General features: G+C 44.7%; 1 protein-coding gene and 1 long non-coding RNA gene across 2 annotated transcripts in view; one reads left to right on the top strand and one right to left on the bottom strand.

The window, feature by feature from the left end:
• The first annotated feature begins 534 nt into the window (after nt 1-534).
• LOC111261769 (bone morphogenetic protein 7) overlaps nt 535-24,998 on the top strand; it is a 50,552-nt gene continuing 26,088 nt past the window's right edge. Inside the window, exons 1-2 of the mRNA XM_022835513.2 lie at nt 535-2,161; nt 20,061-20,120. Of these exons, the coding sequence (XP_022691248.1) occupies nt 1,780-2,161; nt 20,061-20,120 (442 nt within the window). The 5' untranslated portion in view covers nt 535-1,779. The remainder of the gene's footprint in view (nt 2,162-20,060; nt 20,121-24,998) is intronic.
• The window catches only part of LOC111261772 (uncharacterized), a 33,624-nt gene continuing 12,463 nt past the window's right edge, over nt 3,838-24,998 (bottom strand). The window contains exon 3 of the long non-coding RNA XR_002681200.2: nt 3,838-4,701. This is a non-coding gene — a long non-coding RNA (uncharacterized LOC111261772). The remainder of the gene's footprint in view (nt 4,702-24,998) is intronic.

The following is a 24,998-nucleotide window of genomic DNA, read 5'->3' as shown; positions in this document are numbered from 1 at the left end:
AGCAGGCGGATCAATCGCAAACTGAAAACAGGTACTAGCTGCTGCGGCTCGACCTTCATAGCATATTGCTGGTCGGTTCGGTGAAAAGGGACGAGAAGACGAAACAGAGATACGGATCGTCTTTTCAGGCACGAACTAGCGGCTGGCAGCTCGTATTTACTTATCGCCAAGAGTTCATTCGTCGAACACGGCGTGCTCTTATACACTGAACAGAGGAAACTTGTACATACAAGAAGCACTACTGAATCGAAAACTGAATGGCATTCGTTTAATAGTCAAAGATATTGAATTGACCTAGCACATCAGTAAGGCGCAATCTTGATCTGGGTCAACAAAGGCAATGAAAATGGGACAATATAGCAAGTTCCCGTTCAGCAACTAGTTAAAACTCAGCTTAGTTTAATGTTGCGAACACACTTTTCGAATAGGCCTTGGCCTTGGTTTCTGGACTGAGTCTATTCAAAGAAACTTCGAAGTTGATCGACTCTTTGCAACAGTGTCTTAATCTGCAGGAGTTTCTAGGCTTCACCCCCCCCCCCTCCCCGCCGGAAAAGTTGTACACAGTTGCAATGCACATCAGCATATGGTCGTCGTGTTTGGCCGAGTGTCTCATGAAAACCTGTGATTGCGCCCATTACAGACTCCGTCTGCCGTAACGGAACCTCCGTAAAGTTAGCGCTGCCGGACGTGCGTTCCAGCGAAGCGCTGCTTAAGGTTTGGAAGACTCTGATTCGCTCTCAGCAATAGGGCATCGTGGCATAGTCTGCATAAGGATCGAAGAGGAATTTAATGATGCAACGTAATCGTTATACCATCAATGTTTAACGTTGTCTTGCTTATTTCTGCTGTGAAGTTGTGGTAATATATCTGGATTAATTGTTGGTGATGGCACATATCAATCGAGCCGTGGCGTCATTTGTGTTATTTATGCGCATCAGTGGGTGACTGATCGTCGGCCTATTGACGTGTTAAAGTTACGTCCGCACTTATCTACGTTAGATTTTGTGGTTTCTGATGATAAAGATGATAATGAGTATTTTTGAGTGCTTCGTTTAGAGGCTCTCTCTACTAGGACGACAGCGAATGCCACCGATCGTCTTCTGACAATACGGTTCTTGGATAGACAGTTGCTTCTCATGTTGACAAAATTGAAGGACGATTAGTTTTACCTCTCACCACAACATTGAGTTGGTTCGGCACTACCCAAATGCGAACGGTCCGTTCTTGCCTATGTAGCCAATAACATTTGTGGGGCGTTGCATTCACCGTCAACGTTTTGCTCAAAACACTTCATTGAAATAGGTGAAAAAGCCGTTACCTTAATGTATTAAACGTTGTCGACAGATTATTGAAACTCCCGAATAGCACCGTTTAAACTCGCGCGGCCTGATAGCATGTTTTCGCCAGTGCTAAATTCATCCTGAGGCTTCCTATCTGCATTTAATCTAACACATCGGTACATCGTGACAGGCAAGTGACTACATTGATTTAGTATCGAAACGGATTTATTCTGGGCAGCAGGACACGCTGCAGCGTTGCTGTCCATGATTATATCGGCGTGATGCGTGGACGAACTTTAGTACGACAAGACACGGAGAGGACGCGTTCGTGATCTGTGCTTATGACTAAGGTGAGCTGCCCTATACCGAGCTCAGCGTACGGAAGTAGCTGGTTCTGTGAAGGTCTGCATTTATACCAGCTACGAACTGATCTGAAGCCGTTCTCATTAGCCCAATCCGATCGATTGATCAACATAACCAGTCAAGCGGCGGCGGCAACATGACATGTCGGACGCTTTTGCTGGCAGTCATATGCTGGGCGACAACGGCCGCTACTGCGCGAAATGTTCATATTAACCAAGAAGTGTCGTCATTTCCCCTTTCTTCGTCGCGATATCAACAGCATCAGCAGCACCGTCGACAGGAACTCATCGATCGCAATTACCATGGATCGGAATCAGGCCAAACAACGACAGCTGAGGAGATTCGGGCCGGCAAACGGCTACTGCAAGTGTTTGGCCTGAAGGAGCCAAAGCTCCGTGGGCACGTCCTGCCACCACAGTATATGCTCGAGCTGTACAATTACACGGCAACGGAGCAGGGCTTCATGAAGACTGCCAACCCATACAATGCTAACCTAATTCGAAGTTTCACTGATAAAGGTAGGGATTCGAGTAGTGTGATGCATATTTTGCTTTATTGGCTATTTTATTGGCTTTCTTTCGAAACAGCTACTGTGTAATCGAAGAGAGAGTTTAAAAAATACGACTGATTCCACGAGTCGTCGGGACCGAATGTATCAGTAGTTGCTACAGATAATAACAGGTAAATGATAAGAGTGAAGCTGAATATTTAACGGAAATTTCTATACTAAATGGCAGATTAACTGGCAGGAAAAAACATGTAGACACATTACAGCCTGAAGCGTTCATCAAATTAACAACTCAATACTAAGTCAAAAAACAAATAGTACTCACTGAAGTAAGATGTGGAATTCCACTGACTACAAAAAAAAAAGTAGATCACTACGTAGACATGATTTCTAATCCGGACGAGTATGTTCCTACCCAAACAGCTACAGAAAGACTATCCAACTATTTAACACAAGCAGGTCAATTGCTACGAAGCACAGGAAACCGCCTTCATTTCCGATCCTTTGGTAACTTCAGTAGTCGTGCCCATTGTAATCGATGGTTAACATTACACCCTACTAGAAAAGAACTGGCTGAACAGAGAAGTAGTTCAAGTTCTTTTTCCTTTCTAATTCAGAACTAGAGATCGACTGACGCAGCAGTTCTATTGAGCATCCTAAAGTCACTATGGCGGGCGATGGGCGACAGCCAATGCCGTCCAAATTATTATCGCACAAAAGTTATCAGTTACCAATCGCATGTGCTTATGTGAACATGAATTCTGTTGAACAGACCGCGTTACGCTAGAATGGCAACTTTAAAGTCTCAGTTCTTCCAAACCCCTACAATGAAATTACATGTAGTTGTGTTGCCTTTGGCGAACAGACGTATTTCGTCAGGATCCCTGCTCTCGTGAGATTCTGCTTGAGAGAGCCATTAAACATCGACTATTTTTTTGCTCGTGTCATTAAACACCAGTAGATTTTGCCGGAAAGCGTTGAGTCACAGTCCGGCCAGGCTTTTAATGCTTCCAGTGGCGAAGATAGGGACGAGGAAACGGGGCCAGTTAACTTGGCTTTCTCCCATCAGCGTCGATTGTCTATTACTAATGTCGGAGCGAGGAAGAAGAATCGTTATCGTTTGTCGACTCACACTCGTTCCGTTTCGGATGTGTTTGTGTGCAATTGTGTGGCAGTAGTCAGGCCACACGTGTTAATGTTCATTAATCGACTCCCTTAACATCTGTAGGCCCCGCTCGGGTCGGACACAATTCTGCTACTAGCCTACTACCACCTGACCTAACTGCCTCTACAACTAGCTCTGCCGACCCAGTTGTAGAGGCAGTTAGGTTACGACAGGCTGCGTGTTGGTGAAGATCATGGCTGCAGATATCGTATATTTGCCTGGCACGCTTTGTGAACCCCTTGAAACTATCAGCGTGATTACATTTTTAGTTTATTTGTATGATGCAAGATATGACACAAGAGCTATATTCTATAGATTTTTGTCGATCGTGATTCACAGCACCAAATACTTACCTATACAATTTTACCGTACGCTTCATTATTAAGGCCAAATTCTGTCGATCTTTCAGCGGCATTCTGTGTTATAACGAACACAGAAACGGGCTGTGTTATAGTCCCTCCCTCGGTGTTCCCGCAGAGATAAGTAGATTATAGGCAGGAGTACAAAAATAAGAAAGACCCTTTCTCATCGTATATCGTTTTATTGTTACCGACAGAATTATTTAGAATCGTCCCATGGCCTGCCAATCAATGAAACAAACGATGCTCTCAGATCATTCTTACTAGATAAACACGTCATTATAGACATCTCGATACAACTTCGGTCGTCAATCGATTCGCGCAAAAAAAATTGCCGGGCTTCACTATCTGCGGACAGAAAACACTACCGGTAAGTGGCTTCAACAAACTGCTAATGAACTTTAAATCGCCTTCCATGTTATTAACAACTCTCCACTTTTTTGCCCTTGAAATATTCGTAGCCTGTATCATATGTTCGAAGGACCGTAAGAATGGAGCATCTATTACCCTTTCTATCGTCCGCCATATTCCATTCCCTCGCGCGGAGTAAACTGATGCGCTGATTAAAGCTCGCAATAACATGAATAGGGAGGTGTCGGTTGTAGTCGTGGCGGGTTAGAGAAAACTAAAGAGTTTCAAGAAAAACAAAGATTGTGATGGCCGACGGGTGTGGCGATGGCGAAATTTCCTGAAACAACCACTTTTCCCGTCCACATTATTCGCGCTAATGAGCATAGGCAATATGGCAACGTCTGAATGCTCCAGCCCCTGCACGCAGCGTTGCATGGGTCCCTCTCCTTTATTTCGTTTCGCCAGCGAACTGATACCGAAGTAAAGCACTGGTGATACCCTTACAACAATGGCCAATCGAATCGCTCGTTATTAATGGTTAGAGAAATACGATGTGCACAGACAAGCAAGTAGTCTTTGACGTGTACGTGAGGTCTGGCTGTTGCTCGATACGTTATGACGGAGACCGAGGGAGCCGATATGAGGTCAGCAAATCGTCCTTACAATTTGGAGAGCCTGCAAAAAATAACCAGGACAGCGTTTTAATTGCTTCTTCACCTACCGCTTTTTTCGGAAAGGCACTTAACCACACATGAACGTGATGACATTTGGCCATGTGTTAACTACGAATGGCCATAACAACAAAAGCTTCGGCAGTCTTCAAAAATGGCTCTTTCGTGATCAATAAACGAAAGAACCAATTTCTATCTGCAACATTACACTGTAATCAGATCATGGAATTCGATTGTATTAATTCACACTTATTGTATACGTTAGAAACGAAAAGGTTAAACAGGAATAAGAGCGTCAGCTGCCTGCGACTTCGTCGCCTGACTCGGGAATAGCTTCGGATGGTTGAAAAACAAAATGTCTATGTGTGTATGGGTGTTTATGAAAGTGCTAGCCTTTCCGCCGGTACAAACTATAGACTGTCAAAGCAATAGTCAGCGGCGACGGCTAGGCGGCAGGAAGCTAACTCGTACAACGAAACCCATTTCGAGGTGGCAACGGCTGTAGCCAGAAAGTGGTCGGATCGGCATAAATGCGGCCGGCTGAGCCTTTTCTTTCGCATCCGTTGGGATGTTAGCGTAGAACGCTGTTTTGCACAGAATTCATTCCGGTAAAGATCGCCTCGATTCGTTCCACGAAACGAGAACCTGTCGAAAAGCAGAGAATAACGAAAAGAAGTACGTAAGTTTTCGGCTTCCCTTCCCCTTCCGCACAGTCCTTGCACGAACAGCGCGGCAGACTCGCTTGTTATCATTGCTTCTGCAGCCTCGATTGGTACTGCTGGCGCAATCGGAAGTGCAAAACTACGCCCAGACGAAGACAAGCCGAAATGGTTGTTTCACTTTCCCCTTCATCCACTGAGCTTCATCCCGTAGAGGCTCGTGGAACCTGCTACTTTTTGCAAGATAAAGACGCTAAAGCTGGAGTCACCGCTAATTTTGCCTGACTAAGGTCGCTTGTCGATACTGCGAACGGCTAAAATAGCGGCGGTTCGCCTGTAGCGACCAGGCACGACTTTTTAGGAGAGACATCAAGAACGCAGACGTTGCACGAATCACAGGGTTGTCAGCCAGCCGGCAGCCACAGGGAGGCCAACAATTGCGATTACTTCCGTGCCGACTACGGTAACGCAGCTTCCGGCAGCCCTCCTACTCCAACTGAACGTCCCCAGTTCGAAAGTTATGTCTCTCTCTCTCTCTCTCCCTCCGTTGTTTCAACTGGTTTAACTGGTCCCTACCGGCTACTGCTGATGCCCCGCCTGCCACAAACGTTGTAGGCGGTGCTGCCCCAATTGCTTCGTCCTTCCAGTAGAATAGGCAGCGCAAGGACAAGAGTACAGATGGCTACAGATAGAAAAGATGCTAAAGGGCAAGCAGCCAGCCACACCTCATCTAAGTAGAAATAGGCAAGCAGGTGGTGACTGCACACAGCCCTATGACAATGTATGGTTGCTGGTGAGCAAGAGGGTGAACCAATGATGCTCCTTGCAAAGCAGGGACTCTTGTGTGTTCGAGAAGGCTGAACAAAGCTACAAGGGGAAGAAAGGGCGTCGAATAAGAGGAACCAACCCCTTCATAAGCTAAATAGGGAACTCGCGTTGCCCGAAACCACCAGCGGCTGCCAAGACGGTAGCGTCTATGAGCGGGAGAAGAAATTTTCGACCTCCAGACAGCAGATGTCGCTCTCCTCAAGTTCCCATGTGCATGTATATATATCGCTTGTACGTGTTATACATCGAGTCGTTCGCGTAGTGCCGGTATCGAATTGGCGCAGGAGCAAGTGAGGGAAAGTTCAGGAGCGAAGAGGAGGGCTTCGTCCGTCTGTCTGTCCGTCCATCTGCCACTGTCACTACAAGTCGACCAAGTCGGGAAATAGAACGAAGAAAATAATTATAATAATTAAAAAAGAAAAAAAAGTTTTTCTCTGAATTATGGTCAATGCTGTCACCCGATTTTATCTGTGTCCCGTGTCTGAGTTGATTTCGACAGCAGACGAAAAAGCGAAGTGAGAAGCGAAGTTGATTCTAAGATGACGAAGCGAACCGGCACCGCTTCAGAAAGGCCAATGGAAGACGACGACGACGTCAATTAGTTCTAGTGAAAATCAAGAAAAGTAATAAATTAGTTCTATCGATAATGGGAGTGGTAAAATGTAAGTGGATTGAAGAGGAAAACGCGGGCTACTAAGTGGCAACTGAAATGGCACCAAAATCGGTGTCTAGAGAACTTACTTGTGCTCAATAAGATAATATTCTAGTTACAGTTTTTAGATAAAGTTCCGTTAAGATGATACTGTTTTCACCATGTGGTAACAAGAAACGATGCGTTAATATCTGAACGGGACGCCTTTCTCGGGTGGGCAAGCTACGTACTTGACGATGGATTGAACGACCGTGTATCATGTTCCTTTAGAGCAAAGCAGTAGCTGTAATAGTAGTAAAAGCAAGAGGGTTGGGCGTTACATCGCTCGACAAAATGCTTAAATAAAAATCGACTTGGGCTTACCCGACCCAGAAAGCTTCGACGTGGAACAATTTTTATAAATAATTTTTATAAAAGAATAATTCATTTCTTTGTCGGCATATACTTAAGCCACTGACGGAGGACTATACTAAAGCGGTATAAAATCTTGTCGTAATATAGAGCGTACGCGAGGTGTACTTAGCATATGACAATAGTCAGCAGAAGCACCAGAGTCAAGCAACACAATTGAAGGGTCTAGGCTGATCCACTGTAACACAAGAAGCTTATTAGGGTATATAGTGTAAGATGACTGATGACCAACTCAGAGGAAAAGCACTCCTCAGTTTTTTTTACAGCATTAATCAAAAACCCCAAACGGCGTTCATAGTTCCTGTTTGTCTCCGTTCACGGCAGACCGATACACGACAATTTGGATGTTTCTACTCCCACAACTCAAAAACGGTGAGCTTTTTCTACATGCTTAAAGAACGGTCGCCAGCTGTAGGGTCAACAGCGTTAGCCATGTTGATTCTGTGCGGTATGTTACTTCCCAGAGAACGGAACCTACCTCGGGTTTTTTCATTCTCCAATCAGGTTTGTCGATTCCGATCGATAGCGGGATCTACGAATTAGCGAGCGATAAAACACTACTTTTATGCTTTATGTCGCTTCCGTCTTTTGTTTTTTTTTTTAGGTAGTAATCATCCTGTCGGATACCATGGAAAGTGTTTCTCCAGTTTTTAACGATTTTGCAACCAATTAAATCTGCCATGCGATTGCGATTTTCTCAGCTTTAACTTCAAAGCATTTTAACTCTGAAGCCCATTGTTTGCTCCTATGTAGGTTCCGGTACGGCTGGCAAGACCCCTCAAAGCATGAAATGTAGCCTTTATTATCGACTTCGATTACTACTGATGTACTGCTGCAGTTGCTACATGAAGTTTACTTGCCAAAATGTGAATGGTCCCAAACATAGCAGTATTGGCTTTGCATAAACTGCACGAACAGCTACCATGTTTTTTCGTTTGTGTACGCTGACTTTTGTGTGTTGTCCGATATTCTTTAATTGTGTAATATTGATGTTACATGCCCCTGCTTTTGATGATTTGTTCATTCAGCTCAATGCCAAAGCGCGATTGGTAAATTCATGTGTATTGCTGATAATCAGGTCGTCCGTATAGTATGCTAAGTAGGTTCATTCCATTCAGGGCTACTTCCTGTCTGTTGCCCTCATTCGCTGCAATGCACGTTCGATCTTTCTTAGCCCCGCTTTACCTCTCGAACGCCGGTAGTCCCAGACAGGATTACCCTTACTGTTTGCACGATCATTACTTTTTGGTTTAGCCTTTCGTCCGATGCGTCTACCCTTCCTTGCCCCATGCGGCCTTCAAACCTGACATCGAATGAAACTACTACCCAGCTGGACTGGGGAAGGGGGGCAAGCCAGAGCTCAGTGGAAATCCTGCCCGACTACTTCCTTGCGCGTATCGTCTAGACGTTGCTGATCAAAGTCCTTGAATGTTAAGGACGAATAAAAGTGAAAGGATGTGAGGAACCGAGTGTTCCTTACCATCCGAAGAGAGACGAACGAATGAAAGAAAAGCCAGCTGACTGACTGCATCCACCGACTAACCGGTGAATAAGTCAACTCAGGCCGTAGCACCGATACGGGGCAGGTACGTTATCAGTTCAGTCGTGCTCGACCTTGTCATTTGCAGATGGTGACTGCACTAAATAAGCCCACTCGAGGCCGAGCGTCGCTTTCTTTTAGGGCGTCGTTATCGACTGCCATTCAGGTTATTTTCGTTAATGTTCCGCCCCAGCAGATTGTTAATAGTATCGTCCTTGCTGATGTTGGTTTAGTTCGTTAGACTGAGCAAACGGCTAGCCAGCATTAGCTTCTAAGCCGACGACAGCTACTGGAGTTAGCAATCCGCTTGCTATGGACCATCGTAACGGGATTGGCCAACTAGACAAAAGCTACTTGATAGATAATTTACTATGCATATAGCGGTGAGGTTTTGGCCGCCATGTATATTTACCTAATCATTACCTACAAATTGTGTGCAATTAATCTGATTCCTATTTTGGCTTTTCAGTGTCACAGCAAGTGACAAACGCGCAGGCAGACAGATGTCTCTGCGGTAAAGCGGACTGATAAAAAAAAGTTGTTAGGTGTTTTCAGACAGCCTGAACTATTTTCGTCTGCTTCTCACACGGTGGTGAGAGCACGAATCGTGTCGAACTCGATGAATACTGACCCAATTAATCGAATTGTTTCTCTGTCCAGCTTGTTATTGGGAACTGTGAATTAGCCAGTTAGTTACTATCTCCTTAGAAATGGCAGCACTTTGATCCGAACCTTCCGTATTCAAGCGGATCCTCTCTAATATAATCACTGCAAAATTTGCTTTGCAAACATGCTTAATTTCCAATAATATTCTGTGACTGTGTCCTGACACGTCCTTGTTAGCCGGTATCTTTATGAACTACATATTTACGTAAAGATACAACAACAACAACCAGCGCAAAGGCGGGAGCACTGCCATTGATTATATAGGTCGTCCTACGGACGCACGAAGCTGCGTAAAAGCACTACGTTCAGTCGACGGCCTGTTCATGTGCATTAGTTTAGGCTGTGACGATAGAAGCAGTCCTTGCTATACACGTATGAATTAACAGCTATGTACAGGGGTACGTTGCACTGTCCACTGTATGCATTTACATAGGCTGGACACAGTATAACTAGTGGCGTATTAGTAGTATATATACGGAAGGTATCAGCTGTACTGTAGGGGTATTTCGCCTGCTTGCAATAGAAGGAGTTATATCGGCTCCCCCCTTTCACCGAGGCAACTTATTGTCTAGCTGCTGCTGCTACCGGTGGCCTTTCGCCGGCCATCAAGCATGACGTGCTTGTTTGCTTGGCTGGTTAGCGATTTGACAAAGTCGGTGGCGCTGGTAGCCATAGTGGAGTAATATACGCTGTGCTGCAAGGACTTTGAAAAGCGATGATGCAGGTCCTGACATCGGTATCTGGGGTGATACACGTCGACCAACGGAACAATGCTATCCGACCCAGCAGAGTAAATATCCAAGTGAGCCTTCGAAGTATGGGTCAACTAGAAGCATCCGATGTTACACGTTCAACTGCCTCACGCTTTCTTTTCTAAACGCTGACCAAAAGCACTTTGTCCGCTGCAAGAGACTGGGCTATACTGCGGTGACAACTTTAACGAACAAATGCTAAGGGGAGCGGCAAAGCTAGTGCTTTTCAGCTGATTTATCAATGCCGATCCTCGCCATAGTCGTTTACATCTGCATAGGCAATCTACAAACGTCGAAAAGATCAGTGACACGGAGTTCAGAAACAGGTCAGCGAAACGTTGAGAATTCGAAGTCGAGTCGAAAGAGGCAAAATATACCTAAAACGAAGCTTGTTGTGTACGCTAACATCCACTATTAACCTAACCGCAGGCAGGAAGTGTCTCGAAACCTAGAATTACCCTTCACTGTGCTCCACGAAAAAGCAAAGCGCCTATTCAGGTACATTTCAAAATATAGGCTTGTCCACCGCTACGTAGAATAAGATGTATTTCATGTCTTGGATTTGACCGTCTACCTATGCTGATACACTTATAATTTCAGTCACTTGAACTCTGCACGTTTAGATGCAACAAGACAACATCTTGACAATAACATATACCTACCGTGACTGCAAATAAAGTGGCCTCGAGATAGCAGAACGGTGACGTTCACCAGTCTGACAGCAATTCAAATTCGACCGCGTCGCGAGTGCGCAATTTTTTTTTCTTTTTTTTTTTTTATGTAATTTAATTGTCTGAATATAAGACAACCTTTCTCTACCAAGAAAGTAATAATAAGTAATTTAGGAATAAAACAAATTTTCATCTATCAAATGTTGTAGCTACTGCCGCCACCAACAAGCCGTCCTTGCAGACAGCATAGTCGTGATATGTATGGTCATTTATAGCGTTGTGAATTCAGTTCACTTTCTTGTCCTACAATATCGTCCACGTTTAGGTCGTTTAATTAAGACGTATTTCTTCCGTCAAGTTCCTAAACGTTATCTATCTACATAATAGTAATAATAATATATCGAAATAACTGCACGAACCCATTTAACTAATGCCATGCGCATGATGTGGTAAAAAACATATATTGTACCGTATCGTGCGGTAATTAGAGTCTATTAACGAGACTTGTCTATCCCAAAATCCTTTGCAGAGCCACTATAACCTACACTCTTTCTAAACGTAAGATGACGTTTCCCGCTGAGATGCTGTGGGATAGTTGCTTGATACCTCCAAGTGAACCGAATGAAGTCCGATGTATTCCTGATCGATCCGTAACCGGGTCTCGGGAAACCTTCCTATTTTACTGTGGATCGAGTAGCAGGCCCCTGTTAATTCGGTTAGGCAATTTGCTGGGTATATACTAGTGTAGTTGCTCTTCCAGTAGCTGCAGAAGTGATGTTACTGTCAACTACCTTTCCGGACCCCGCCATCGCCAGTAAACTCTAGCGTATTGTCAGGATTACTTGAATGTGGTTAGGTCTAGGGTTTGCTCTGTGCAAGAGGATGGATTCAATACACAGAGAGGGAAAGAGAGAACAAGCGAGGAGTTAGGAGAGGAATGGGGAGTGTACGACGTGTAGTAGCCATTGACTAGTTTAAATCATTGTTTGAACTGATTTCTAACTACAGACGGTTGCTGCGGTAGTACCGACCCATCTGTCGTGAAACGACCCAGCTGTACCGAGCTGTAGTATAGCCTGCCCAGCCAGGCGGCAAGTTAACCGCGGTACAGGTCACATCTGTACCTCGAGCTCCGCTTTGGCAGGATCCTCGATCGGAATTTTCAATATCTCCGTTTTCTCCCAAAACCCTGCTTCTTTTAAGCGTCAAAACATCTTAACCTGGCCTCTTATGTTCCTTGTATGTATTTATTTCGTTGCGTCCTTCCGTTGAGGAACTCGTGCACAGCTTTCCGTTGGCTCTGACCGTTCTAAATGCGGGACTTCAGCTGGTCCTCGAACGCCCTCATCGCACAAAACCATTGATATCGCAACTTTCTCGACCCATCGCGGTCCGCGTCTGCGGGCATTGCGAGTGTCCGTGCGCCCTATTTTCTGGTTCGTCAGCCCTCAAGGCTCGAGAGACCAAGCAGAAACGGTTCGATGACTAGGACAAACAGAACTGCTAGAAGGAAGGCTTCTTAGTGGCTTTCAGCGACTTTTGATCCCCTCTTTTCAGGCCAGATAAACGATTCTCTCACAATCATTTAAGTGAAAAATCTCGGAAGGATTCGGACTTGACGAAAAAGAGCTCGGAGAGGGCAAGAAAGTCTGTCCACTAGTTTGATATCGGAAAGGAATGTCGGCGGCAACACACCTTAAAAGCCCCGCAGGCCGATTAACGATAAGCGGACCGGTGCTTATACTGCCTGTTAGCATGGAAGAATGGGGCAGTGAACAACCAAACATAGGCGCACATCTTGGGAGTAGAAAGAGATTCTACACATCTACAGTGTATTAGAGTGCAAGTTGCAGTCAAATGAAATTGCAGAGTAGCACCTGACAACTGTTATTAAATAAAAGTGTGTGCCTCCAAAGTAGACCAAAGATTTTTTAACACATTTTTTTTCCCAAAAAACATAAACATATAACAATCACAATGCGCAAAAAGTAACATCTTTGCTGAGCTTGGCCGCTGCCTAAATGTTTCATTGAAAAGCAAACCATTGGCGAAGTTTACTGCGGCAACCGCGTGCCCATGGTCGCATCCTAATTCCCGTAGCTTAGTGACTAGATGAATGAGCAGCCGTGCCTATTAACTAGCGTTGACACGGACTTCATAGGCATCAATTACGTAAACTAATGTCGTCTAAATTAGTTTCCATCTTGGACCGGTAGTCTTCGTAAAATGTTTCCGGTATCGGTTCCGGATGCCAGGGAATGTATGGCTCACTCTAACGATTTAAGAGCAAATAAGTATTAATAATCTGTAAATAAGCGTCGCAACGGGCTTCATCTATAGATTTTATAGCTTGTTATTTTGACTCGGTGGCAAGGGTTGCTATTTGTGTATAAGCGTAGACCGATAGCAACGTTTAGCAGATAAAAACATTTGTTTTGTTTTGTTTCTATTCCAGTACCAGTATGATGTTCGCTATAAAAAAAATGGCAGACAATCGATAGGGCTGTGAACTTGATCGTCTAAAGCCCCTCAATATAATAGAAACATTTTTACTAGGTAGACTTGAGATCTCAGCTTTTCAAACGCGTTTTGTATTAGCTGCCCAGATCAAGACCCTTATTCGACTCCATCAGCCGTTTCGAAAATCCTAGCTAATCAGTCGTCTGAACAAATTCGAAAGTCTACCTTCGTCCTACCATACAGTAGTACACGATACGTCGTAGCGTTTTCCGCTCGACGGGTCGATTGTGTTCAACAAAATTTAATTTTGATAGATACCGTTAGCCAGCCAACAGATGATAGAAATGCATATGTGAGACTTTCTGCTTTGTGGGGTTTTGTAAGTATTCTTTCCTACCTAGGCAACCTATCGGTAAGAAGATAACGGGATCAAAATAATCGCTCGCCGTTCAGCGTTAGTCGCCATGTTCCCAATGTACGCCTGCTACAGTTATATAGAAGCCACGAGCGTAGAAGTTACAATGTGAACCTAACGGCAGTATCGATGTTTTCGATGACTCGAGCGCTCGACCATGTTCTCAGCGTTGACATTACATCCATAAACGTTGCTCGTTTAGTCTGATGGCCAAATGAAATAACTAAACAAATACAACATCTATAGGATATTCGACATTCATTGACTACCCAGTTATCTAGGCCGCATCATCTTCAATTAGCATTCAATAAGGCATCAATTCACTAACAAACACCTAATTTACGATAGCTGATAGAGGAAGATGACCTCGCTCGAAGAACGCATTGAAAGTGTGAAGTCCGTATACTTCGTCAACGTCTTACACACACCCCTTATAAGATTGATAAATTAGTCAATTAGATAAATTAGAAAGGGGTAGCTCTTAATAGAAGCTTAACAATATGGAACAGCTATTCGACTGAAGGACGTTCACAAAATTACACAGCTGGCTATTTAGGCTCAAAATATACATAGATCAGAACTTTCTAAACGATTCAATAAGGTGATTCGAAATTGCCGCCGTCGGTACACAACAAAAAGCGATTTTTAATGTGGCCCACAAGATTATGCGTGTTCGATAGCCATCTACCGCTGGCACTTTACTGATCTCTCTGCCGCCGCCGCCGCCGCCCCCGCCGCTACTGCTATTACTGCTGCCGTCATTTCGCCGGACTGGCGATTCGAGCTGCGGTATTGGTGTATTCTTCGCATTTGGCGTAATTAGCGAGCTTTTGTGAAGACGCTGGCAATGATCGCCAAGGTAATCTCCTCCGCCATCAGATGCGCACCATGATCAAGGATCTGTGGGTCGGCTGAGCGTACAGCCCTAACCATTCCAACCCATTAGCTGCGTTACCGAAGTAGCGTATTCTGAAGCCTAACCTGCCAAGACTCTACCGATTTCGTTCGACATGAAGACATATGCTGACGTACAAGTCGAAGTGTAGGTTGGGTTGACGGGCAAATGGCGTTAACCCAAAAAAAAAAACGTAGCCTCGTTATGGCCTCACCAATGGTGACTGACTAGATGTGTATCGAAAGTTTTGTAGCCAACGTCCGCCTATTCCGCCAAATACTCCGATAGGTACACTAAGGCACAACATCAGAAATAAAACTAGAAAACAATCTGTTTTCGAAAGGTTTTGAATTTTATGTCGTCACCGTATATATACAGTGACGCGGATAAAATCGTTACTCGACAAAAAACAGATGAGTGATACCAGAGAGGCAAAATAGAAATACATTTGGGAAAGCTGTGTAGAAATAGCAAAATTGAATGGAGATATTTGACCTTTCAGGACATCAGTGCATAATTGTTTGACGTCGCCCTACAAAGGGTGTCCTATAAGAAGCCGCAGAAGCGTAGGACAATTTTAATTAATTAGTAAAAGTAAATTTTAATTATTCTGCAACTTCTCTATTGTACACATTCGTCAATTCGTTTGGTAATCATTTAGTACATTGCGTACCATCGAACGCTTGACTCACGTGTAACAACGAAGAGTACAGAAAAACGACCGAGCTCTAGTAAACGATTTTTCAAATAGCACAAAACAACTGCAACAATAATTGTACTCTTTCAAATGTTTTTGACAGCCTAAAATGACCAAGACCGATCACAAAGGAGATTATACCTTGCTAGAAGACATAAAAACTATTTAACAAAGGGTTCTTTTTCCTTGACCTACTTCCGAACTTTGCTCGTTCTCGCAGGGTTTTGTTGACTTTGCCGCTGCTGTCATAACCAGAAATCCTGGCGTCGGTAGAGTCAGAGCTAAAAGTTGTATAACTGTTTGAAAACGGTTCTCCTGTTAAACGCCTATACACGTTGGTCGATGACACTATAGAAGCAAGGACAGCTGTCCTGCGTAACTTCGCGCTTTTTCGTCCGATCCAGCCATTATCAATTCTGCTTTTACATTTATAGAAAAAAAGGAGAGCTTTCCGTATGAAGGTTCGTTCGTCGGCCTCACCTAGCCCTGACCCTCACGTTGCCTCAAGTTTCTAGCCGCAATCTCCGACCCGCAATCTTCTCTGTCAATTCCATTGTATCTATTGGCCTTGAGAAACCTGCGCATTTTGGTGCCACTTTGAAGCTCCCGGGGTTCGAAAACGGCAGGAATCAAGCAAACAAGCCGCTGCCAGGTAAACAGAGAGGACAGCGACAGCTCTAGTAACACGTGCAGCAGTGGCACGCCTTACAATTCGAGTTTCTCTCTAAGTCTAGAATTCACATCTATATGTAACCCAGCGTAGTGATATCTTTATTATAGCAAGTGACACTAAGGGTCCTGATTAATTCCTGTAGTGATTTGTAGAGTGTACTTTAGTCGCGACAGGTATTTGAATGTATAGTTTTGCTACTGAACGGTAAATGCGCGGTACGATATGGCCAGGATGGCAGCGTGCCTGCGTACTCAAGTGCGTTTTCTGTGCACTCGTTTTACTTGACTGGCCTTCGGCGTCAGAGGCAGATGCAGTCGTAGGCGGGGAGCTGCGTTGCGTACAGCCGGTTTCGAAGCATTAATGCAGGAACAGACAGGCCAATTCTGTGGCGGATCTATCGCCATTATACTTTTCCAATGCCAGATGGTCCAATGAAGCGGGAATTTCGCCCTTCGCCGCCGATATCTTTCTCTCCTCGAATTCCGTACACTTCTTTGCTCGTTCTGTCGATATCGCTCAAAGAGTTTATTTAACTTCGGCGTTAGCTGTGTCCGCACTGGCGCTGGCTCCGATAATTCTCTTTTTCTCTTTCACGTGCTCCCTTTTTGGCTCCTTTTGTCCCAGCGACTTCTGTGTGTGCACCGGCGGACTCGACAAGGCGTCCTCAGCAGTGCGGACTCAGATTCAGGCTTAGTTAGGCCCAGCTAAACTCGTCGATAGTTCAACGAAAATTCTGCCGTTTTCGAGAGCATCCTCGTCTCGCAGTCCCGTACCGTAACGACAAAAGGGAAAAGCTTGTCGAATGAGTACCTTTCCATACGGATAGATATTAAACATTGCTGCCGGCACTTTCAGGTCATACTTTTCAAAGAAAAGAGATTCTTGCGTAACTGAAGAGAGAAACAACGACGACGACGGTTGGAGATCGTTTTGGAAAGCATGGCTTGGACATTAGCGTGTATGCTAAAGCCGCCCCGAAAAGCCTGAGAGCACAGGGACCTTCTGCTGATCTTCTGTGCTAGCCAGGACGACACGGCTACTGGGACGCGACGGCATAAAGACTTTCTGTCGGACTGAATGCAATTTACCACCGCCGTAACGGCACAACATGGCCGACCTGCAGCCAAAGCAATGATTTGAACAAAGCTATGGTCAAAGTCTCCAGTGCTGAAACTACTCCTGCATCTGACATGCCGACCAAATTACCGCCATCCGTAGTCCTGTTGCTTCTAGCACGAGACACAGCATAGTCTCATGCCTTGCTGCCTCAGGCGATGTATACAACTCCGTTTGGTCTTTGGAGAATCGGAAAACTGCAATGTGCGACGTTTACCTCCGTTACCGGCCGCTGCGTGGTCGCGGGACACTACCGATGTGTAATAGCGTGACGGCTACAGTGTTGGTGGGGGTAAAGGTATATCGGAAGTTTACATGGAACATTTTTTATTAGTTTGCGACACACTGAAATCTCCACTGTGTATATACTGACTCGGCTACTGCCCAAAAATGACACTGCTGCCCGCCATGGGAAGTCTAATATATACACACTCAGCCTATTGTCCATATAATCAATGTTAACTAAACCCACCCAGGTCTTACTGCTTGAACCCGGACCGCCTTGTCTAGCTGAACATCGCCATTGTTGAAATTTTCGATGCCGATCTATCTCCTGAATGCGCTCACAAACCACAGTGCTGTAATCACGAAACAGGTTGCTTTACCACCTGGATCTACAGTGTCACCGTAGTCGCGAACGTTTGCATGCCTAAGTATGAGCGCTTCCGATATAAGTGACCGAGGAATGGCCATCGATCGACAGGAAGTGTTTCCTCGTCATTAAAGAAGCTAGCTTCTAGTTGCACTTGTACATTGTACAACGAAGATATTTGTGATAAAGGTAATAACCTAAACGACTGAATATATAAATACTCGTATACCTCTATTAAGCTCACGAAATAATACGAGGATAAAGAGTTTTTTTCCCAAATTTGCTAGGAAGCAACATTCAGCCTCAGGGACGTTCTTGTGCTGAGTCCCTCTCTTCCTTAATCTTTTGGGTGAGATCTCTCTAATCAACTTGCTAACGGATATAGATCACTTAAGTAGACATGAATATTATTTGCGACAGCCCCTACCGTCTTGCGGAGTTCCGTTGCGCTGCGTGAGAAGCGAACGGTCTTTGATATTCATACGGTTTATCTGGCTGCCGCTGCTACAAACGTCGTCGAGACACTCAGACTGGACATAAGGCCTGGTCTATCTGCACTTAACGAAGAGCAATTTCACGGAAGTGGTCTAACCAGGCCCGAAGCCCGCGGTCAGTGGATCCCGCCTCGACGTTTCGTTAGAAACTAACGCTCTAAGGGCTCGACGCCATGACACAACCGGGTAGAGTCGCTTGGGTCATGCTATATAATAGTAATAGTTGTCGTAGTACGGTCTAGCATAGCCAGCCGTCTTTATGAGACCGGGTTGCCTGGGGCCGAACCAGCCTCGACTAAATCGTTCAGTGAGAGGTGAATTGGTCTCTGTCTCAAAGTTCGCGTACAGAAAGCATATCGTTGATGTTGTTGACGTCATGGTTCTCAAGCGTCTTGCGCGGCACGCTACCGTTGCTACAGCTGGCTTCGTTAACTTTATCACGTTGACGAGAAAACGATTTATGACAACCCCGGTGTTGCAAGGCCCTAGGCTTCGACCTGTGTTGAATTCGCACAGAACAATTGCGGGCACATCGCGTCCAAGCGAGCCCTCGGGTAACAATACATTCATAGATACAGATTCTAGAATTACGTAGTGCACCTGTTTGATGTCAGTGGAACATAGCGCGTGCAGTAATATTGCGGTACGACAAGATATAAGAGTAAATCAAAAGAACAAAGGTTTGTGGACATACTCGCGGTGTCCGCTGCTGCATGCACATAATTAAAAAAAATATGGAGAGGAAAAGTTTGTTTTGTTTTGGAATCAAAATACAACATTGCTCATTGCGTAGACGATGGTTAGAAGGACCAATGATAACGGGTTTCGGCTATTTGGCTAAATTCTATAAAGGCTAACTATAAAATACCCTACAACACAGATTTTCCGCAGCTAACAATAGCCATTGAAGCTGCTTCGCACAGGTCTCCTAAACGGCGTCAGCAGGAATGACCGCATGGCCAACGTGGCATCCCTTGAAACCTCCGTTCCAGCCTGCTGAGGCAAAAAGAAACTGAAAGTTGTCTCTTATGGAAACAAAAAATAAGGTAATAATTTTTTATTACCTTATTTTTCGTGTCGGAGGTGAATGTATTCGCCATCAGAAGGCCAACGTCCACTTTTATCGGCAATTGAGAAATTTTTAAAAATTAAAACGGGCACAAGTGTAATTAACTGCCACTCTACAACTCCGAGACGAATTTTAAAACAAATATAACACCACATTGTAATTAAGGTAGCTAGATAGTTGTTGTTGAAAGTGGACAATAAAAAGAGAGTAGTAAGAAACGTTTGCCCTGCTCGTTATCCGAAATCAATCCGGTCTACAGATCGACATGGAGTTGTTTTAAATGCTTCCAATACTAATCCTTGCTTGTGAAGTTCATTCAACCGGGACGTCATTTTTTGATCATAAGTGGCAGGAAGCAGTTAGTAGGTGCTCCTCGATACGGTTTTCTGATTGCCCCTCATTGACGAACATGTAGCTGTCGTCTAGCTATGTACCGAAATCACAGAGCGGGGCTTCATTTATCTAAACAAAAGAACTTAATCACGGTATAGTTTTCGAAAATGCCTTCCTTCTCGATAAGCCTTTAAGGGACAACGCGCAGGGAAATGTATTGACCTAACTCCCTTGCGCCTTCTATAACTTAGCTTCGGAGAATTGGAGCAAAGTGATCTGCTTACTCGATATGAAAACAAAATAAGGTAGATTAATCCGAAATGCGACTGATCCTTTTCTCACACATATTGAATTGATTTGTGTAGCATTCACTGCTATTGCTGTTATCGGAATACTGCCAAAAGTTCGAGTCTTTAATAATCTATCTTGTAACTTTTCAGTTCGACGGAGACGTAAAGCAAGCGAGTCGCGCATGTCGAAACCCTATCATGTACCTACAGGTAAGTTCATGATTATCTACACAGCGATTTCAGTTTGGCAAAATCAGGAAGCGTTTCTAAGACTAAACGTCAATGAATAAAGTGAAATTTTCAAATATCGTGGTGAAGTTCGAATCCCTGTTGACTTCTGTTCCACAACATCCCAACGAGTGCAAGACCCAAGCCCTCACCTCCATTTCGTGATACATATATTTCATTGATTCATATATGTCTCGTCTATTTGTGCACATAGAAATTTACGGCTAATAAATTCTCGGACGCACCCAGTTCACCCTGCTATTTCAACATTGCGATTCGTATTCGTAACAATTTTCCGCAAAAAAACGTCAAAGGGACCACCGAAAACGTACACAGCTTTCTAGTCGAAACTTGGCCTTGGTCGAAACCTTCTTGGCTTTGGCGACCGAAACTTTTCGGAGATCGTTAACAACGACGCTCGTAGTATAGTGGGGACCAGCTTCTAATGCATTATGGGTTAAGAGTATCATATTATGATATTTGCCCTATTCAAACATATAGGCAGAAACTGTCAGCGTAAGCTTCGGTTCAATCATCTCTCGTCTGGCCTTCTTTCCAAAAGAGCTACCCAGACCTAGCAGCTCTATTCAAATATTCTGTCCTGCGATAGTAGACGTTCGCACCGACCCGTCGCTAGCGGACCACCAATAAACGTGAGCACTGGTAATATTACAAATTTATTTGGCGTTCAAGTCAACGTTGCCAGGGCTCGCTGTTGTGGTCGTTCATCTGTGTTAGCTCACCACAGCTGGCCGTCCTTTCTTGTTTCGCTTTTTTCTATTCAGTGCTCCGTCGTTTCATCTAGAAGGTGTTGTCATGTCTGAGATTTCCTACTAAACTCAACTCTGTCGCTATAACTGCCGCCTCCACCGCCATGGCCGTCGCCTTCGATATACGGCCCATAGCCAAGTCATCGGCATCACGAGCTCGAGAACGACCAGCTCTCGTTTTGGCTCGAACCTACCTACTGTGCACTAGTATTATTGCGCATTCTTGAGTAGCTCAGCATGTCGCAGAAATAGTACGGGGCAAAGGAGACAGCCGGGGTTTGAAGGAAGGGCATGAAGGCAGGTCGTTCAGGGTACGAACCTTTCGCATTTCTTTACTCCGCGATACTCTTATGCGAGGCATTACGCTGAACAGCAACAGCCAACGGCCTCTAGAAGCAGCGGCAACAGCGAGAAACTCCGTTGATTTTTGGTGGAGAATAATCAAGAGTAACATGCCCGGAACGAACTGCCGCGCGCATCAGTTCAACGGCCATAGAAGCTCGTTATAGGATGTGTTCAAGCGCAGGCCAGTTATATTTAGATGCTATATGTCAGATGTTATAGCAATCATATTGAAAGCCTCAAGCGGGTATACGGAGTACGCTTTGGAGTTTTCGCTGTAAACGGACAGGCGGTCATAGCTAGCTCAATAACAGCTAACCAACACCCTTCAATAGGAGTGAGATCAAGAAAGACATACACGATCCGAAATTTGTAAATAGAAAGTTTTCGAGTAAGTAGGACGTAAACGGTTCGGCTGAAGATTCCAATGGCCAGTTGTACCCGAACGTACGAAGTGATAATGCTGCGCTGTATGGTCGTTATGGTCGTATGGCTATATGGTGGTGTTAGCTATGCGGCGCAATAGGGCTTGCATGTTTCAGATGGTAGACTTCAACTTAAGGTCTTAACTAAGGAGATATTAGTAAACCAATCGATTCGCACCGAGAAGGCCGAAGTTCAGCGTATTGTACTTCTGCTTGCCCGCCTTGTTTTCAGCACTTTGGCGTTTTCGGTCTTTATCTTATTTTCTTTTCGTCGTAGAAAACCGAGAGGCGGCGAACGAAGAGCGACGATTAGGGGGGGTGACGAATACCAGTGCCATGATTGAGCGTTCAGCGACGATGCACATAGTGAGCGTTTTCTTGTCGCTACTTGGTCGGGTTGCACCCGCTAAAGAATGCATTGTGTGAACACATAATTGGTCTTTAAGTAAACAGCATAAAAACGAAAACTATTTTTCTAACACCGCTTCGTCTTTCTTGCATTATTATTGAGCCTCAAAAAGCAAATAGCCATAGGACTTTTACTGCTGACGTTATTGCACGTTGGGATGAGCAGTTCGGTTCCATCACGTGGCTTTTCTGTTCGTCCCAGAGCTATGCCTTTTTTTGACTTGGGTTTCTCCTGTCGGACATTAGACTGAGTCAGCGTGCAATGAGCGTTCTGGTACGCAGTAGAAGTGTACCTATCGTAGATATGATCAGCTTTCAGATACGAGTGTGAATCTAATCGTTGAATACCAACACCTTGAACCAGCGAATTCACTTCTATTCCTCGATAACTGTTTGTCTAAAAAAAGGCCAGGGACGTATTATTTTGCGATTCTACTACCTTATCTGGCAATCTGATAGTGTCCGAGGTCGAAGGCCAAGAAGCCTTCTTGTTGCTGTACAAATCAAGCCCGATTATTTCTGTTGGGTTATTCAGCCCACGAACGGATCTATCCTGCCTTCTCTTGCAATATGTGGTATATCAGCGTGTTCTATGTTCACAACTGCCTGGCTAACCTAGCCTGCTGAATAGTTAGGCCCACTTGTCCTACTCAAGAGTAGTGGAGTGGAAGTGACATAGATAAGAAGTGAACAATGTTTGCTGGAGTACCAGTTCGCCACTGCAACTAGTTTGTTATTGCGGTAAACGTCGTCCTTAAAGTGAACAGCGGAAAGGACAAGGGAAGTGGCTAAGCGGCGTGCCGCTTCGTTTCCCCGTTCCATTTTCGTACTTGCGGTGGTCACGTTACAGAAACTGCTAATAAAAACGACCTTCTTGTCATCGCGACCCTAGTCACCTCTGATGCTCTGTCAATTATCTAATGGTAAATGTCTTAAATCAAGCTTAGAAGACCATTTGATGCACGAATGCAAAGTTCGGCCGCACTCGTTTATCGTTCGTGCACGTTCATAAGCATTACATATGTATAGTGATTTGTAAAAAAAAAAAAAAAAAATAATAATAACAATAAACTTCAAGATCTGACGTTGCCAGGTGAAGAAACAAATCATTTTCGGAAGTTCTGTGTTCTTACGTAGCGTTCGTTGAACGTACGCAAATTGTTATTGCTTTTCGCCGTTACTCTAGTTCGTCATTGAAGTGGTAGAGGCGTGCTTCGTAACAGGCGGACATAGTCCGTTGAAGCTACATGTACTACCTCCCACTAAAAATAAGCTATAGCGATAAGAAAAAAAATCTCGTTTTCAATAGACGGTTTGCCGGATGTCTCACATATATCACTGGCAATTTTTCGGCTTGTCAATGTCTGTTATGGAACTAATAACGTACTTTTGCTAGCACTCGGAACAGTGAGCGATGGCCAGCCCAAACCGTGTTTGGTCGTGAAAGCTGAGGAGCATAGCAAATCTACTTTCTTTTCTGCCGCCGTCAGCCTTCTACAGCGTTTTCGCTAGTAAGTGCCACAAGGCGCCCCCTACCACGAAGCGTCTAACAACGTTGACGATAACGCCACCAAAGTCATCATCACCCAGCATTGAGACAGCATTACGTAACGATGAACCGACCGACGCCTATCACAGTCACTTTATGAATGCAGGTCGTTGTTTACTAAATTGTTGATTTTGCTCTTGCTATTATAGTTGCTCCCCCGATGATGTCACCCCCTCCCCACCCAATCTTTAGTTCACGCCTTCCTATTACAGCTGGTCGTGCCTTCTGGCCGCGGGTGTTCGTCCTGATCAACTAAGCCAGTGGACGACTTTTCTATCAATTGTGTTCTGAGCGAGAAACCATTCGATTGAAAGGCTGTTATATTACTCTCCGACTCGACACAAACTTTTTAATTTTTGACTTGGGTGTACCTATCCCTCAATTATACAAAGCCGTTATCTGTCGATGGAGATACATGTTTAAAAAAGCAACAAAAATGATTTATCATTCTTGATTTCGTTTTATTTCACTGTAGTGGCAGGATTACAAGATGTCGAACCGCATATCGAAGTATTTGTGATAGGTTTCCTAACTGAAATGCAGCATCTGTTCCACATAGCAGAGCAAAAGAGTACCTCAAGTAGCGTGTACTGTTTCAGATCATCGTCGCATTATTGATGGCGCGATCCAGATAGTTAATGTGTTGGGCTGTGAAGGCACGATAGAGGCGCCCGGGTTTGTGGTTTTGGCTGCGCGCTACTATATCGACCTATTGGGGGTGTTAATTCTACCAGAGTGCTTCTAGTTTCTCTCCTGTAAGTGGCTTTGTTCGATTTTGTCCTTTAACCGTTTTTCGGTATAGCGATTTCATCACACCATCAAGCAGGACTCCGTAAGAGGCTGGGCTAAGGTGTGTGATGGTCTCGTGTCGTGCTGCGTCAGCACGCTCGTTGGCGTGGCGTAACACGAAAGATGTGACGCGGAATTAAACTGAAGGCGAACTGATCCGGTCTGATCAAACGTTCCATTAAGGTAGACAAACGCGTTCGAAAGCTTGACTCAACGCGCCTGGCCTCGCTCGTCACTGGACAACCGCCGCGGCGGGAGGTGTTTCGCATGTAACTGCTACGCTGTTTCAAAGAGGCCAGATACGGTGGTAGTGCACGTGAAGAGACAGCAATGCACCAATAAAGCTGTACTGAAACAAGGGAGCACCCTCGCAACTTGGTGAGCTGTCGGCCAATGGTCAGACCGTAACGCTGTCGATAAAACGTAGGTGTGTGTATAAGCATTATTAGTAACCGTTACCTGACGGTTTAATTTTTGGACTACATGCGATTCTTGGATTAGATTGTTGAAGATAGACTGAAGTCCATCACTACTACTACTTCAGCAGGACCAACGGAGGCGTTCGCCTTTGCAGTAT

This window comes from Varroa jacobsoni, unplaced genomic scaffold (assembly GCF_002532875.2).
Source record: "Varroa jacobsoni isolate VJ856 unplaced genomic scaffold, vjacob_1.0 scaffold_593, whole genome shotgun sequence".
In the NCBI taxonomy this organism is placed as follows: domain Eukaryota; kingdom Metazoa; phylum Arthropoda; class Arachnida; order Mesostigmata; family Varroidae; genus Varroa; species Varroa jacobsoni.
Note: the sequence above shows the minus strand (reverse complement) of the source record. Positions and strands in the feature narration are given on the sequence as shown.